The sequence below is a fragment of the Coregonus lavaretus genome, assembly GCF_964263955.1.
Source record: "Coregonus lavaretus genome assembly, contig: HAP1_SCAFFOLD_1491, whole genome shotgun sequence".
Classification (NCBI taxonomy): Eukaryota; Metazoa; Chordata; class Actinopteri; order Salmoniformes; family Salmonidae; genus Coregonus; species Coregonus lavaretus.
The window spans coordinates 60,741-77,944 of NW_028162196.1; the positions used below are offsets into that span (position 1 = coordinate 60,741).

General features: G+C 42.7%; 1 protein-coding gene across 1 annotated transcript; it reads left to right on the plus strand.

Annotated features, from left to right (window-relative positions):
* Positions 1 to 709: 709 nt before the first annotated feature.
* LOC311119473 (actin-related protein 2/3 complex subunit 2-B) lies at positions 710 to 16,068 on the plus strand. Its single transcript, XM_084194155.1, has 10 exons — positions 710 to 980; positions 1,988 to 2,022; positions 2,153 to 2,265; positions 5,471 to 5,516; positions 6,417 to 6,603; positions 9,279 to 9,372; positions 9,735 to 9,861; positions 10,220 to 10,320; positions 12,194 to 12,294; positions 15,057 to 16,068. Exons 1-10 carry the CDS (start codon positions 907 to 909, stop codon positions 15,076 to 15,078), a joined length of 900 nt encoding a protein of 299 aa, XP_084050281.1. The 5' UTR covers positions 710 to 906; the 3' UTR covers positions 15,079 to 16,068.
* Positions 16,069 to 17,204: the final 1,136 nt, after the last annotated feature.

Genomic DNA, 17,204 nt, shown 5'->3' on the forward strand with positions numbered 1-17,204 from the left:
GTTTTTAATGCTCAATTAGCCTTTTAAAATGATGAACTTGGATTAGCAAACACAACGTACCATTGGAACACAGGACTGATGGTTGCTGATAATGTACGCCTATGTAGATATGCCATTAAAAATCAGCCGTTTCCATCTACAATAGGCATTTACAACATTAACAATGTCTACACTGTATTTCTGATCAATTTGATGTTATTTTAATGGACAAAAAAATTGCTTTTCTTTCGAAAACAAGGACATTTCTAAGTGACCCCAAACTTTTGAACAGTAGTGTATGTTTCAGTAAGATTGGATTTTTGGCATTTATAGCAGTGGTTATCAACTGTACTGCAGGGATGCAATGTAAGTTGCAGAAAATAGAGGTTGTGGTGGCAGCTGCAGAAAGGTATTTGGGTGTGAAAGACTTGACATCAGAAGATTTTCAGGGTGTGTTAAGTGGTGGTGTCCCATCGTTTCAGGCTGTTGACCTGAAGTAGGAGTAAATAGATTTAAATAGTGGATTATGGTAGTTATTATTATTATTATTATTATTATTGTTTTTTTATTGTTGTTTTTTGTGAGTCTAGTGTTAGATGGTAGGGTATTTGTTGTATTTTTTTTATTTTTTTTTATTTTTTTAAAGCAAAGTATAAGGGAGTTATACTCCAGTATAGTAGGTGGCGGTAAGGCAACATTTATTGGATGCCAACCACCATTAAACCTCATCGAAGAAGAAGAACAATCTTACAGGCAGTGCTGTGAGCAGCCTTGCTTTGGGGTGCTGAATGAAATAAGCGGAAGAGCCGACAGACGGAAGTGGTCTGTCAGGGAAGAACATTTTGCAGAATTAGACACAAAGAAGCTAAAACAAATTTTATATTTCGATTTAAACGTATTCCCCAGTCCATACCAGTGTCCGCTGCAATGATTCTGCTAGAAATCAACAACCGGATTATAGAAGAGACGCTGACGTTGAAATTTGACGGCGCATCCAATGGGTGAGAAATCAATGTTCCAGGCTAACGTTAGCTAGCTACCGAATAGCTAACAGTAGCCTTATCTTAATGTCTGGCCAGTATTATTTGCTCGACAATGAAAGATGGATGGAAAATGTGCGGCTGGTGGAATTGACAGAACAGTGACTATAGATTTGACACGTACAGTCATATTCTGGTTTAACTGAATAAAGTGGCACTCTCCTCAAAGACATCGCTTTGCCGGAATTATGGGGTGTGTCTGTCACTGTCTTTAGCTATGGCTAGCTAGACTGTCTGAAAGCTGTCTAGCCCCCAAAAGGGGTGGAAAGCTAAGCTAACTGTAGTTTACGTGTGCTTGTCGGCATCCCCTCATTTATTGTCCCAATGAACTGCCAATTTTTCATTTATGATGGTGGCTTTCACATAAAACATGAAACATGTCCAGCCATGTTGTTAGCTAGCTAGCTATCTACCTTATCACACTGGCTGCTATGCTAATCACCGCAATAAAAGGGAACCTGCTTTTCTAGTTCATGGTAGCTAGTTAACTAGTTTGCTTTCATCTCTCCTCGCTTTGAATTGAGAAAGAGAACGTGTCGTTATTGGTTAACATTGTATTAGCTAGAGTCGTTAAATTGCAGGAAATTATAGAAATGAATTCAGGATAGTCCGACTAGCTAGCTAACATTCTATTAGCCATCGCCTTGTTGGCCTCTTCCGCATTCCAGCATCCCCAAGCTGGGTCATGTCAGTGCAACTCTCTGGGTCGAGTCACTGCAGCGAATGCATTTATAGACAACTTCTAAACCCCAAGGAGTGGTTTCTTGAAATACATTTGCAAGTTGCACGAAAACCAAAATGGTTTTACAAGAATAAGCCAAAATGGTAACTGCTGCAGAATATTATTATACTGGCAGCAAATTAAGCGTTGTCTATAGTTAAGCCTACTCAACAAAACATGACCGAATTTGTTATATTATCATGCATTCAGTTTCGTACATATTTGACATATAATCCTCAATTTGCAGGACTAAACCAGAGGCAGTGGAGGTGACATTTGCAGGTGAGTTAAGGACTAGTGGTTCATATTTCCACGCAGTACCATGCAGTTATGACAATATTATGCTATTTCCAGGAGTGAGTTGTCCATGTGGATGCTTGTTTGTAACTGATGGCTTTTCTCTGAACTGTAGATTTCGATGGTGTCCTCTACCACATCTCCAACCCCGATGGGGACAAGACCAAGCTGATGGTCAGCATCTCCCTCAAGTTCTACAAGGAGCTGCAGGAGCACGGAGCTGATGAGGTGACATACACACACACCAGCATCTGTACCTCCCTTGGTCTTCATTCAATCTACAGAGATGTCCCGTGTAGCTCAGTTGGTAGAGCATGGCGCTTGCAACGACAGTGTTATGGGTTCGATTCCCACGGGGGACCAGCATATGTGACTGACTTGCTCGATTCGGTCTTATGTAGCAACATTTCAAATTGTGTTTTTTACATTGGATAAAAGTAGAGACTGAGCTAGAAAATGGTATATCATACACTACAGTTGAGGAACAATGGGGAAAGTAATTCTGCTTTGAAAGTTGATAAACTTGTAACCTCACCTTTGAGAAAATGGCCCTTGAATGTTTTGGTACCTACTGGAGAGCTCTTCTTTGTCTACACCCATTCAGCATCATTCGCACCCTTTGAGGTATTAGCCCCACCTATCTCATTAAGGATTCACATGTGAGGCTATGTACTAAACAACCAAAGATTTCAAGACTAAAGGCTGTTTTATACTACGGGTGTGTTCGTAAATTTAATCTGGAGTGCCAGAGTGTGCTCTGGGCTTTCGTAAACTCAGAGCGTTGTCAGATTGGCCGTTTGTAAATTCAGAGTGTTTCGCTCTCGGAGCGTTCAGAGCGCACACTGGACGCTCTGGCTGAAAAGTAGGGTTGAGCCGAGCGTTCTGACCTAACAACAGCAGTCAAGCACCCAAGCTAACTGGCTAACGTTGACTAGCTAGCTAGCTACTTCCAGACACAAATGAGAGAACAGCTCACTCTGACCATTCTACTCACCGTAGCAGAGCTGGTTAGGCTGTTTTTATGTTATCTAGAGAGTTGGTGACTAACTGTGCTAACTGTACGGGTGTTGAGTGTTCTTAAATTCATCAGTTATTCTGCGCTCTGGCACACTCAGATGAGAGTGCTCTGAAATCGGAGTAGATAGGCCGGAGCGAATTTACCAGCTACGTCTGTCGACAGTTGTCGCAGTGACATCATAAACATTCTATTGAAATAGTTACTTGCATAGTGGAGTCTTTTGTTTAGACATGTAGCTAACTAGCTAAACAATTAACCATAATCACAACTCATAACGTTACTACCCTCCATGAATCTGCAGGTAGCTAACCAACCAGGTTCGATGTTAGCTAGCTAACATTAGGCTATAACTAGCAATGCAAATGGCTCTGAGATACTAATAATATTACTACACAGATCATACACGGGATGCTGACCTTCTAGGCAGAGTTGCAAAGAAAAAGCCAAATCTCAGACTGGCCAATAAAAATAAAAGATTAAGATGGGCAGTCTGAGATATGGCTTTTTCTTTGCAACTCTGCCTAGAAGGTCAGCATCCCGGAGTCGCCTCTTCACTGTTGACGTTGAGACTTGTTTTTTCGGGTACTATTTAATAAAGCTGCCAGTTGAGGACCTGTGAGGCATCTGTTTCTCAAACTAGACACTAATGTGTTTGTCCTCTTGCTCAGTTGTGCACCGGGGCCTCCCACTCCTCTTTCTATTCTGGTTAGAGCCAGTTTGCGCTGTTCTGTGAAGGGAGTAGTACAGTGTTGTATGAGATCTTCAGTTTCTTGGCAATTTCTCGCATGGAATAGCCTTCATTTCTCAGAACAACAAAAGACTGACGAGTTTCAGAAGAAAGTCCTTTGTTTCTGGCCATTTTGAGCCTGTAATCGAACCCACAATGCTCCAGATACTCAACTAGTCTCAAGAAGGCCAGTTTTATTGCTTCTTTAATCAGCACAACAGTTTTTAGCTGTGCTAACATAATTGCAAAAGGGTTTTCTAATGATCAATTAGTATTTTTAAAATGATAATTTGGGATTAGCAAACACAACGTGCCATTGGAACACAGGACTGATGGTTGCTGATAATGGGCTTCTGTACACCTATGTAGATATTCCATAAAACATCTGCTGTTTCCAGCTACAATAGCCATTTACAACATTAACAATGTCTACACTGTATTTCTGATCAATTTGATGTTATTTTAATGGACAAAAAAATGCTTTTCTTTCGAAAACAAGGACATTTCTAAGTGACCCCAAACTTTTGAACGGTAGTGTATATCATTTTTACAAGTATGAAAATGTATGCGCTCACTACTGTAAGTTGCTCTGGATAAGAGCATCTGCTAAATGACAAATGTAATGTAAAAAATGAATGCTTGAAAGGTAACCCATGGCACTCATCATAGTTGTAGTTTAAAATGTGTGTCAGAGTAGATGTATTTATTTTATGTGAAAAAGGAGAAATGTCTGTAAAGCAGGATGTCGGGGCTTTTTACATCCTCACCTTGTATGGAAGAAAGCAGCAGTGGTTTCTTATAGAAACAGGAAGTGCTTTCTGACTCACCCTTTAGGGAGGAAGTGCTGACTGAGACAGCAAAACGTTGCCTAATGAACACCATGACTGCCTTCTAGTAGTCTACCAGTTCTTGTGTTCTTACTGTCTGCGAGCACTACTGTCTGCGAGCACTACTGGATCAAAGGACTGGATAGGTTTCAACAGTATTGTTTTTACCTGTCCAGCACTTTAAGATCATGGAGGAAAAGAGCTGTGGAAAGGAATACCTATATCACTTGCTGCACAGTGGTGTGTTTTTTAAAGAACCAGATCATCTCCCAGTCCTGTCACCTGACCATAGAAAATGAATGTCTGCCTTCATTGCCTTCTTCATTGTAATGGTATAGAAAGCTAGTTTAACTACTGCAAAAACAAAATGGCCTTGTGAGAACATGTTCAACTAATCTAGTGTTGTCCTTTTCAGTCACTCAATGTACATTTGGTACACCTTGTCACCTTTCTTCACTAACCCACAACAAAACACATTTCGCGTAGACATGTTCCACTTTACATGTTCCGTAATAGATTTACACAATACATAAATACATGCGTCACAATGGTGCACTCTTGCAGTTTTACTGTAAAGGGAACTGAATTGCAGTGCAGCTTCTTATAATAAAAGTTATGTCCTATCCTCTGTTTTGACATGTGTAAGCTGGATTTGCATATTATCTCCATGTTTGTTCAGGACATGATTCCACATTGACAGGTAACCTTTTTTTTTAGGGGAATGCCTATGTTCTCCCGTTACCATTATCTACACTGAGACATCCACCCCTACCCGTCTACTCCAGCTCTCTGATGTTGCATAGCTGGTGTCTGACTCTGTTACTGTCACTAATAACACACCAAATCACTCCCTCCTTTCAGCTGCTGAAGCGGGTCTATGGGAACTTCCTGGTTTCACCCGAGGCATGTAAGTACTACGGTCCACTCCCTATGTAAGTTAAGTAGTATGTAACTACAGTCCACTCTCCCTATGTAAGTTAAGTAGTATGAAACTACAGTCCACTCTCCCTATGCAAGTTAAGTACTATGTAACTACGGTCCACTCTCCCTATGTAAGTTAAGTAGTATGTAACTACAGTCCACTCTCCCTATGTAAGTTAAGTACTATGTAACTACGGTCCACTCTCCCTGTGTAAGTTAAGTAGAATGTAACTACGGTCCACTCTCCCTGTGTAAGTTAAGTAGAATGTAACTACGGTCCACTCTCCCTATGTAAGTTACCCCGGTCACAATGTTAATGACTCCAACTACTCAGAGAATGATCGACAGCGCATCATACAGCGCGTCATACAGCGCATCATACAGCGTGTCATACAGCGTGTCATACAGCGCGTCATATAGGCTATATGAAGTGCTATCACTTACGGAGGTCCAACGCAGTGCCTGTTGTGACTATAGCCCTATTTACTCGCCTTGCACAATTTTCACATTTTGTTGCGTTATAGGTACAACATGAAGTGTAGACACATTCAATTAAAATAACACGATGCACCCAGATCCTCCTCCATGATTGGAACTATAGATGGTGTTTACTGGGTGATACACTGTGTTTGGTTGGCACCAGGTCTAACGCTTTGCATTTAGGCCAACACGTCGTTCGTTTTTTTGCTTTGTTGCAAAGTCAATGCAGAATTGTATTAATATTTATTGTCATTTGCTATAGGCCGGTTTTGACCCCCATTCCCCTCAGAGATTGACACACGTTTGACACATGTCATAGTTTGTAAACCTCTTACAAATAATTATTCTAGCGATAATAATTATATCGAACAATAACTGATCTTGTCTGTGATTGGCCGTCTCCTAGGCTACAACGTGTCCCTGCTCTTTGACCTGGATGCGGTCCCGGCCAACAAGGAGGAGGTGATCCACCAGGCGGGCATGCTGAAGAGGAACTGCTTCGCCTCGGTGTTCGAGAAGTACTTCAAGTTCCAGGAGGAGGGCAAGGAGGGAGAGAAGAGGGCTGTGGTCCACTACAGAGACGATGAGTCCATGTAGGTGGCCGCTGCACTGCCTGGAAGAAAATGTATAGAAGTAACCATAGACAAAAACAAGGATGCTATTTGTTGTTAACCACTAAAAGTCTTAGCCTTTGGGTGGTTGGGGGGAGCGGTTCTACTAAAACATATGGCATTTTTTAAAGATGGTCATACCATATATCATTTAGCTATTTGATTTTGAATTATTAGGAACCCTGTAGGTATCAAAACAATTACTTGTTAAAATATTGAATTTGGCCTTTACTGCTATAGCCCATAGAAACACATTGAATAACACATTCATAAATGGCAAAATAGTCCAAAAATAAATAATAAGGAATAAGGTTTTGAAGTGTCCTATATATAAGAAAGCGCAGGATATATATATATAATGACACACACATTTGTTTTTGTTTTTTGGCAGGCACAAAACTACTTCCATATTTTTTTGTTGTTGCCATTACCGGGTTACATTCAGACGATTCCTGTGTCACTTGTGTGGGTCGTAGAACAAAACGCAGAACACCATCGTGTTCGTGAGACTCTCCCCTTTCGTTTTCTAGGCCAAACCGTTCAGACGCTACAGACGTTTTTGTGAGAAGAACGATTTTCGGGATGTCTCCTGGTCTGACAAACACCACTGTAGCTCTGCCACTTTCCAGCGCAGATGCGGAAGGCCGACATTGTCTTAATTAGCGTTAATCGACTCTAGAGGGTTTAAAAAACCGTCCGGGATTTGCATAGAGAATACATTTGGTTACAATGAAACAGCACAAAGGCGCTATATATATATATATATATATATAATATATAATATATATATACAGTGAGGGGAAAAAAGTATTTGTTCCCCTGCTGATTTTCTACGTTTGCCCACTGACAAATAAATTATCAGTCTATAATTTTAATGGTAGGTTTATTTGAACAGTGAGAGACAGAATAACAACAAAAAAATCCAGATAAACGCATGTCAAAAATGTTATAAATTGATTTGCATTTTAATGGGGGAAATAAGTATTTGACCCCCTCTCAATCAGAAAGATTTCTGGCTCCCAGGTGTCTTTTTATACAGGTAAGAAACTGAGATTAGTAGCACACTCTTAAAGGGAGTGCTCCTAATCTCAGCTTGTTACCTGTATAAAAGACACCTGTCCACAGAAGCAATCAATCAATCAGATTCCAAACTCTCCACCATGGCGAAGACCAAAGAGCTCTCCAAGGATGTCAGGGACAAGATTGTAGACCTACACAAGGCTGGAATGGGCTACAAGACCATCGCCAAGCAGCTTGGTGAGAAGGTGACAACAGTTGGTGTGATTATTCGCAAATGGAAGAACTGTCAATCTCCCTCGGCCTGGGGCTCCATGCAAGATCTCACCTCGTGGAGTTGCAATGATCATGAGAATGGTGAAGAATTAGCCCAGAACTACACGGGAGGATCTTGTCAATGATCTCAAGGCAGCTGGGACCATAGTCACCAAGAAAATAATTGGTAACACACTACGCCGTGAAGGACTGAAATCCTGCAGCGCCCGCAAGGTCCTCCTGCTCAAGAAAGCACATATACAGGCCCGTCTGAAGTTTGCCAATGAACATCTGAATGATTCAGAGGAGAACTGGGTGAAAGTGTTGTGGTCAGATGAGACCAAAATCAAAGTCTTTGGCATCAACTCAACTCGCCGTGTTTGGAGGAGGAGGAATGCTGCCTATGACCCCAAGAACACCATCCCCATCGTCAAACATGGAGGTGGAAACATTATGCTTTGGGGGGGGGGTTTCTGCTAAGGGGACAGGACAACTTCACTGCATCAAAGGGGCGATGGACGGGGCCATGTACCGTCAAATCTTGGGTGAGAACCTCCTTCCCTCAGCCAGGGCATAGAAAATGGGTCGTGGATGGGTATTCCAGCATGACAATGACCCAAAACACACGGCCAAGGCAACAAAGGAGTGGCTCAAGAAGAAGCACATTAAGGTCCTGGAGTGGCCTAGCCAGTCTCCAGACCTTAATACCATAGAAAATCTGTGGAGGGAGCTGAAGGTTCGAGTTGCCAAACGTCAGCCTCAAAACCTTAATGACTTGGAGAAGATCTGCAAAGACGAGTGGGACAAAATCCCTCCTGAGATGTGTGCAAACCTGGTGGCCAACTACAACAAACATCTGACCTCTGTGATTGCCAACAAGGGTTTTGCCACCAAGTACTAAGTCATGTTTTGCAGAGGGGTCAAATACTTATTTCCCTCATTAAAATGCAAATCAATTTATAACATTTTTGACGTGTTTTTCTGGATTTTTTTGTTGTTATTCTGTCTCTCACTGTTCAAATAAACCTACCATTAAAATTATAGACTGATCATGTCTTTGTCAGTGGGCAAACGTACAAAATCAGCAGGGGATCAAATACTTTTTTCCCTCACTGTATATATATAACTTTTTTATATATATATATATATATATATATATATATATATATATATATATATATATATATATATATATATATATATATATATATATATATATATATATATATATATATATATATATATATATATATATATATATATATATATATATATATATATATATATATATATATATATACAAGAAAAACATATTTTTTTATGCCAGTATTCCATGTCAACGAGGTGACTACCGGTTGTTGACATGTTTCTGTGTTTCTCCTCAGGTATCTGGAGGCCAAGAAGGACAGAGTGACGGTGGTGTTCAGCACAGTGTTCAAAGACGACGATGACGTCATCCTTGGGAAAGTGTTCATGCAGGTAAAACAATATTTCTCTCTCAGGTTTTCATGACCCTTAACAGGAACCGCCTCACACATTATTAAAACGAGCTTGGCAACACAATGTACGGTACAAAATGATGTAATTACAATACAGTATGTAGTTGTCCATATGGTTGTGAAAAGGGGAAAGGGTACCAAAGTATCTGTTTGCACTGTTGACCGAAGGTAGTTCACGACAGTGATGAAGAAACCCCATCCCCTCTCTGTGTCTGTCTAAATGCTTTATGAAATATCTTATTTGCTCTCTACACTATTAGGTAATTGTCATGTGTGGATGGATGTGTGTGTGGATGGATGTGCGTGGATGTGTGTGTTTTGTGTCTCGCTCTCTGTGTGTAGGAGTTTAAGGAGGGTCGGCGAGCCAGTCACACAGCCCCCCAGGTTCTGTTCAGCCACCGGGAGCCGCCCCTGGAGCTGAAGGACACTGACGCTGCCGTCGGAGACAACATCGGATACATCACCTTCGGTCTGTACCAACCAAATTCCAGTTACTTTCCCCAAATTCCCAGGTTTTCCAGAAATCCAGGTTGGAGGATTCTAGATTTCCTGCTTATGCCCTTCTAATTCCTGGAATCTTCCAAACCGGATTTCGGTCCTACCTGGGAATTACAAGGGTGTACTGTACAAGATAGTACTTAGAGCTGAATTGTGTGACCGTAAAAAACAACAGTTTACTTATACTAGACATGCAGATAACCGGCTCTGTCTAGTGACATGATAGAAAGTAGTCAGTGGATGAACATATTTGCTTGAATATCAGGTCAGTCATAAGCCTAATTCCAATGTCTTTGTGTTAATGTGTGATCTTTCTCCTGTCCTGTCAGTCCTGTTCCCACGTCACACCAATGCCAACGCCAGAGACAACACCATCAACCTCATCCACACCTTCAGGGACTACCTGCACTACCACATAAAGTGCTCCAAGGTGACTTCCCTAACTAGTATACTAACTAGGACCATATTAGTCCCAACTTCTGTACTGCCCTAACTAGGGCCCTACCATACCTGCACTAACTACTCCCCTAACTAGGGCCCTACTTTACCTGCACTAACTACTCCCCTAACTAGGGCCCTACTTTACCTGCAGTAACTACTCCCCTAACTAGGGCCCTACCATACCTGCACTACCATGTAAAGGGACAGATTCTGGACGCAGATTAAGCCTAGTCCTGGACTAAAAAGAATGGTCAGTGGAGAGTCTCCCTTGAATATAAATGTAATCTGTATCCAGTAAAACGCCCCAAGGTGAGCACTAACTACTTTACCTGCACTAACTAGGGCCTTACTATACGGCACTAACTACTTTACCTGCACCAACTAGGGCCCTATTTTACCTGCACTAACTACTCCCCTAACTAGGGTCCTACTTTACCTGCACTAACTACTCCCCTAACTAGGGCCCTACTTTACCTGCACTAACTACTCCCCTAACTAGGGCCCTACTTTACCTGCAGTAACTACTCCCCTAACTAGGGCCCTACTATACCGGCACTAACTACTCCCCTAACTAGGGCCCTACTTTACCTGCACTAACTACTCCCCTAAATAGGGCCCTACTTTACCTGCAGTAACTACTCCCCTAAATAGGGCCCTACTTTACCTGCACTAACTACTCCCCTAACTAGGGCCTTACTTTACCTGCAGTAACTACTCCCCTAACTAGGGCCCTACTATACCGGCACTAACTACTCCCCTAACTAGGGCCCTACTTTACCTGCACTAACTACTCCCCTAAATAGGGCCCTACTTTACCTGCAGTAACTACTCCCCTAACTAGGGCCCTATTTTACCGGCACTAATTACTCCCCTAACTAGGGCCCTATTTTACCTGCACTAACTACTCCCCTAACTAGCGCCCTACTATACCTGCACTAACTACTCCCCTAACTAGGGCCCTATTTTACCTGCACTAACTACTCCCCTAACTAGGGCCCTACTATACCGGCACTAACTACTCCCCTAACTAGGGCCCTACTATACCGGCACTAGCGTGGTAAAACCCTGCAGTCTCAGTGATCATGAAGGTTTCTGATGGGGTTTCCATCGTAAAAGGTTACGTGCGTGTGGTCAGATTCCTGCCTGGTATGCGTTGAGGTCACTCATTTTGGTTATATAAGGTTACAAAAGGTTGACTGCCCCAGAATCAAGGACTTCAGCAAAGATGTTTGTTTTTATGCACCGTTTGTGAAGTGAGCCAGTGATCCTGTATTCTAAAGGATCTGTGTGTCTGTCACATCGTATTGACTACAGGCCGCACCACACAAGATGATGACAACAGGATGTTTTTGTGCGGAATCTGCGGATGGGTGTCTGCCTAGGCACAGTTTCAGCCATGTGGCTGATGCATTGCTGACTATATTCTATTCTCTTGTTTGGGGAACTGTTATGTGACGCTGGGTGTAGGGTGTCATTGTCACTTTAATAATGGAACACTAGTCACTTTAGTAATGGAACACTAGTCACTTTAATAATGTTTACATAGTGTTTTACTCATTTCATATGTATATACTGTATTCTACTGTATTCTAGTCAATGCCACTCTGACATTGCTCGTCCTAATATTTAAATATTTCTTAATTCCATTCTTTTACTTTTAGATTTGTGTGTATTGTTGGGAATTGTTAGATACTACTGCACTGTTGGAGCTAGGAACACAAGCATTTCGCTACACCCGCAATAACATCTGCTATGTGACCAATACAATGTGATTTGGTTCGGTCAGTTAGTGTGCGTGTCAGTGAGCTGTTGGTTCAATAGGTGTGTATTAAGGGTTGTGTGTCTCTGTCCCTCCCCTCCAGGCCTACATCCACACACGTATGAGGGCTAAGACTTCTGACTTCCTCAAGGTGTTGAACAGGGCACGACCCGACGCTGAGAAGAAGGAGATGAAGACCATGTCGTAAGTTACTGCTGCTGCTCACTCCAGCGTTGGAGTGCTGATTTAAGATCAGTTTTGCCTTTTAGATTACAATGGATAATATTACATGTGTATGGGGGGTGGGTGATCCGATCCTAGATCAACACACCTACTCTCAGATGCTTTTAGAATATGGTCCCATACCTGGACTGTGCCTGATTGAGCTTTCCTGGAACTAGCGGAATAGTCCCACCTGACAGGCACTGCAGCCAAGGCTCCATCAAAACGCTCAAAGTATTAAAAAAAACAAAAAAAACATACTATTTGGACCCAGATCTGGCTTATTCCACTGTCAGCCATTGGGTTCACTGGGATGTGAGTTACCTAACGTTACCTCTAGCACCAGTCCACACACAGCACTGCCTGTAGGACACTTCATATGAGAAAGTCACCCAGATGTAACTGTGAGTGTGGCCTGTTCTCATAAGATGTAACTGTGAGTGCGGCCTGTTCTCATAATAGATGTAACTGTGAGTGTGGCCTGTTCTCATAACAGCTGTAACTGTGAGTGCGGCCAGTTCTCATAACAGCTGTAACTGTGAGTGCGGCCTGTTCTCATAACAGATGTAACTGTGAGTGCGGCCTGTTCTCATAACAGATGTAACTGTGAGTGCGGCCTGTTCTCATAACAGATGTAACTGTGAGTGCGGCCAGTTCTCATAACAGATGTAACTGTGAGTGCGGCCTGTTCTCATAACAGCTGTAACTGTGAGTGTGGCCTGTTCTCATAACAGCTGTAACTGTGAGTGCGGCCTGTTCTCATAACAGCTGTAACTGTGAGTGCGGCCTGTTCTCATATCTCCCGTTTCTTTTCGTTTATCAAAGAGATCAGTTATCATTTAATGATGCACACTGACTTCTTTCACCATGTCCCCAGATCTTATCGTCCCTGGTAATGCTTAATTTCTTTTCTGCGTGAATGTTTTCACGTCCCTCGCCCACCTAGACATTCCTTTCTTAGTTAAATACCAACGCCGAATACACACACTCACCAGCGCCTGTGTGGTGAACAGCACAGTCAGATGGAGAGAGAGAGCCTGGGTAGAAGTGTGCACTGTCACGACATCTCTGGTACCAAGTTGCAGCCGTTGCCCAAACCACAGCTGATAAATGAATGGATTGTAGAGATTCCTTAGAAGCTGATCAAAGAATAGATTCTACATATTCCTTAGAACCCTCCTGTAATGTTGTTGTGTCTGTGGGCTACTGTGTTTGTAAGGCCGGTCTTGTCTGAACAGTTGTATGTTTGTGTTTGTTCCTTGTGTGTGCTACTATAACTGCTTTGACACTAGCAACGCTGTTTGAAGTAGGCTTGGGTGGAATTTGAACAAGGTTCCCCCACCCCTCTCTCTCTCACACACACACACAGTTTGGTCCCTATCGCTGTGTGGGATCTGTGGATCCGACCAGTGCTCCCCCTCTCTGTCTGAAACAGAAGAGCCCTTGTCTAAATATGAATATTTAACTGTGACTCCGGGGGAACTCTACGCCACTGTTCCTCAGGGAGCTCAGCTCTGGGTGGAAGCAAGCAGGGGTGTAGTCTTGTTTCACAATCTGGGATTTGGTCATCGGTAGTTGACATAGTCGGTTCAACATTTAGTTGGAAGGTGTGGTATCTGTTCTTATGTGTTTTAATCAAATCAACTATATGCACTGAGCTTGTCTGATGCTTTAATCAAACTGTTTGATTAAATAATTAAGACACACAAATGACTAGAGGGAGTCCGACCGCAATTGATTTGATTGTACCGGGCCGGGCTCAGACTTGCTGCGCTTTGTTCAAAAGAAAAAAAACAGCAAGTGACTGTGACCCGTTGTCTCTCTCTCCTCCCTGCTGCAGCGACCACCACACATCAACAGTGTGTATAGCGCTGTCCGTGTCGCTGAAGCTGCAACATAATTACAGACATTTCTGAATGAAAAGTTATGTTACCGAAATCCCTAATTTGTTTAGGAAAAACATTCTCTATTCCCTAAACCCTTGCTCTTTCTACGTGACATGTATACTTCGCATGCACGTGACCAATAGGGCCTGACCTATAGCATAGCATAGCATAATCACATCAATAAATTGGTTATAACAAACTCTGAACACCATAATACATGGATGCAGAGGACATGACAAATACATTTGAAATGGGGGAATGTTTACTGGTTGTGCAGGAGGTAAAGGGGAAGTCAGATGTGTGGAATAAATTTGACTTTCATATTTTGTTGTTACAGCCTGAATTTTTAAAATTGATTAAATTGCGAAAGAGAAAATTGTCACTGGCCTCCACACAATACCCCATAATGTCGAAGTGGAATTATGTTTTACATTTTATTAAACAAATTAATAAGAAATGTAAAGCTGAAATGTCTTGAGTCAATAAGTATTCAACCCCTTTGTTATGGCCAGCCTAAATAAGTTCAGGAGTAAAAATGTGCTTAACAACTCACATAATAAGTTGCTTGCGCAATAATAGTATTTTAACATGATTTCGGAATGACTACCTCATATCTGTACACCACACATAGATAATACATTTTATCTGCCTTCAGCTATATCTTTCAACTGCAACATTTCAACAAGTTTGTCACCTAGCCAGCGCCAGCGAGGAGCTTACCTTGGATCTCACGTGGCAAGAGGGTTTTCCTCTAAAACACCTAGAAGTAGTAATGCCAAGCCCTCTGTAGCCAATAAAGTGTCTGTGTGGTCCCTCTGGGACAAGATTGGCTAACTGTTTTTTTATGTCTGTTTTCAGGGGCAAGACGTTCTCCCGCTGAGGCTGGTCCACACGCGCACTCTGACCCCTAGACACGCCCAATCGCGCCACACCAAGAATCGACGCCACATTGGACAGGATCACAGGCCCCACCCCGCCCCTAAAGCCCCGCCCAGCGCGTGTCCATCCTGTGTCTTTTTAAAATAAAGTTGGCTCCTCTTTGAATAAAGTTGTCTCTTCTTAGGGAAATCCAGGCTTAAAAGAATAAAAAGGGCATTCCTTGCTTTGCATAGTTGAAAGAGAATTATTAGTCCTATATAAATATATATATAAAAAAATGAAATGTTTTGATACGATATCTTTTACTCCATTTGGTACTCTCTTGCCTTGCTGACTCGCTCTCTCGCTCCCTGGTGGTGTCCATAACATCAGAACCCCTCCTCTCTCCCTCCCTCCCTGGTGGTGTCCATAACTTCAGAATTCCTCCTCTCTCCCTCCCTCCCTGGTGGTGTCCATAACATCAGAACCCCTCATCTCTCCCTCCCTCCCTGGTGGTGTCCATAACATCAGAACCCCTCCTCTCTCCCTCCCTCCCTGGTGGTGTCCATAACATCAGAACCCCTCCTCTCTCCCTCCCTGGTGGTGTCCATAACATCAGAACCCCTCCTCTCTCCCTCCCTCCCTGGTGGTGTCCATAACTTCAGAACCCCTCCTCTCCTCTCTCTCCCGCCCTCCTTGGTGGTGTCCATAACTTCAGAACCCCTCCTCTCCTTCTCTCTCCTTCCCTCCCTGGTGATGTCCATAACTTCAGAACCCCTCCTCTCTCTCTCCCTCCCTCCCCGGTGGTGTCCATAACTTCAGAACCCCTCCTCTCTCTCTTCCTCCATCCCTGGTGGTGTCCATAACTTCAGAACTCCTCCTCCCTCCCTGGTGGTGTCCATAACTTCAGAACTCCTCCTCCTCTCCTCTGTCTTTCTCCTTCCTCCTCTATATGCTTCCATATTGTCTGTACCATTGTCATTGGAAAAATAAACCAATCTTATAAAAAGCATTATTTTCTGTGTTGTGGTTTCACAGACCTTAATCTCAGATTAACGTTACTTTATTTGGCTGATTGTACACAAGGTTCAACGGAAATGTGATTTCCACATCCCAACTTCTCCAAAAGACAAACGTACACATACAGGTTGGAGAAAGCGGCTGCCATACTACGACGCAGTTGTGGGGGTTAAGTGCCTTGTTCAAGGTCACAATGGCAGGCGACGGCATCTAGGATTTGATACCAGCAACCCTCCCGTTGCCAGATCACTTCCCGCACGATTTTTCCCGTCAGACCCGGAATTCGACCTGGCAACCCTCCGGTTGCTCGCTCCTCTAACCTCTAGGCCAGGGCTGCCCAACCCTCTTCCTGGAGATCTACCGTCCTGTGGGTTTTCAGTCCAACCCTAATTTAACACACCTGATTCTACTTATTAGATGCTCAACAATACCTTAACTAGCTGAATCAGATATGCTAAATTAGGGTTGGACTGAAAACCTACAGGACAGTAGATCTCCAGGAAGAGGGTTGAGCAGTCCTGCACTAGGCTACCTGCCAATACCTGCCATGTCCGATTCACAATTCCTTAGAACTCCAGACAGAGAATAGATGTTGGAGTGGAGTAATACCGAGGAGAGTATTTGGAGAGGCCTGCCTTACAGTAGGTACAGTAGAAATATGTCAACACATCAGTAGATCTGTTTGCTTGTGCTCTTGCCAACTGTCATGCCAAACGTCTTACATAGAATCTAATGTCATCAACCATAGTTGTCATTCGTGGGAAACGACATGTTTACTGTTGCATTGTCTTTGGTTTCATTTTAGCTTCTCTGTGAAAACAGCTGTTTGATCTAGATTCAATTCCTCAGAACTCCAGTCCTCACTAACTCAATCAGTGTCAATGTTTCTGTGAGTGAACAATAAACACACTGCCACTATTTCCAGTCGAACAGGTTTAGGACCAACACTACGCTTACTACCAGGGTAATATTGCACAACTCAATGCTAATAAAAACAATGTTCCATGCCTTTATTTTGGTATATATATTTTTTTGTCATTTAGCAGACGCTCTTATCCAGAGCAACTAACAGGAGCAATTAGGCTTAAGTGCCTTGCTCAAGGGTACATTGATAGATTTTTCACCAAG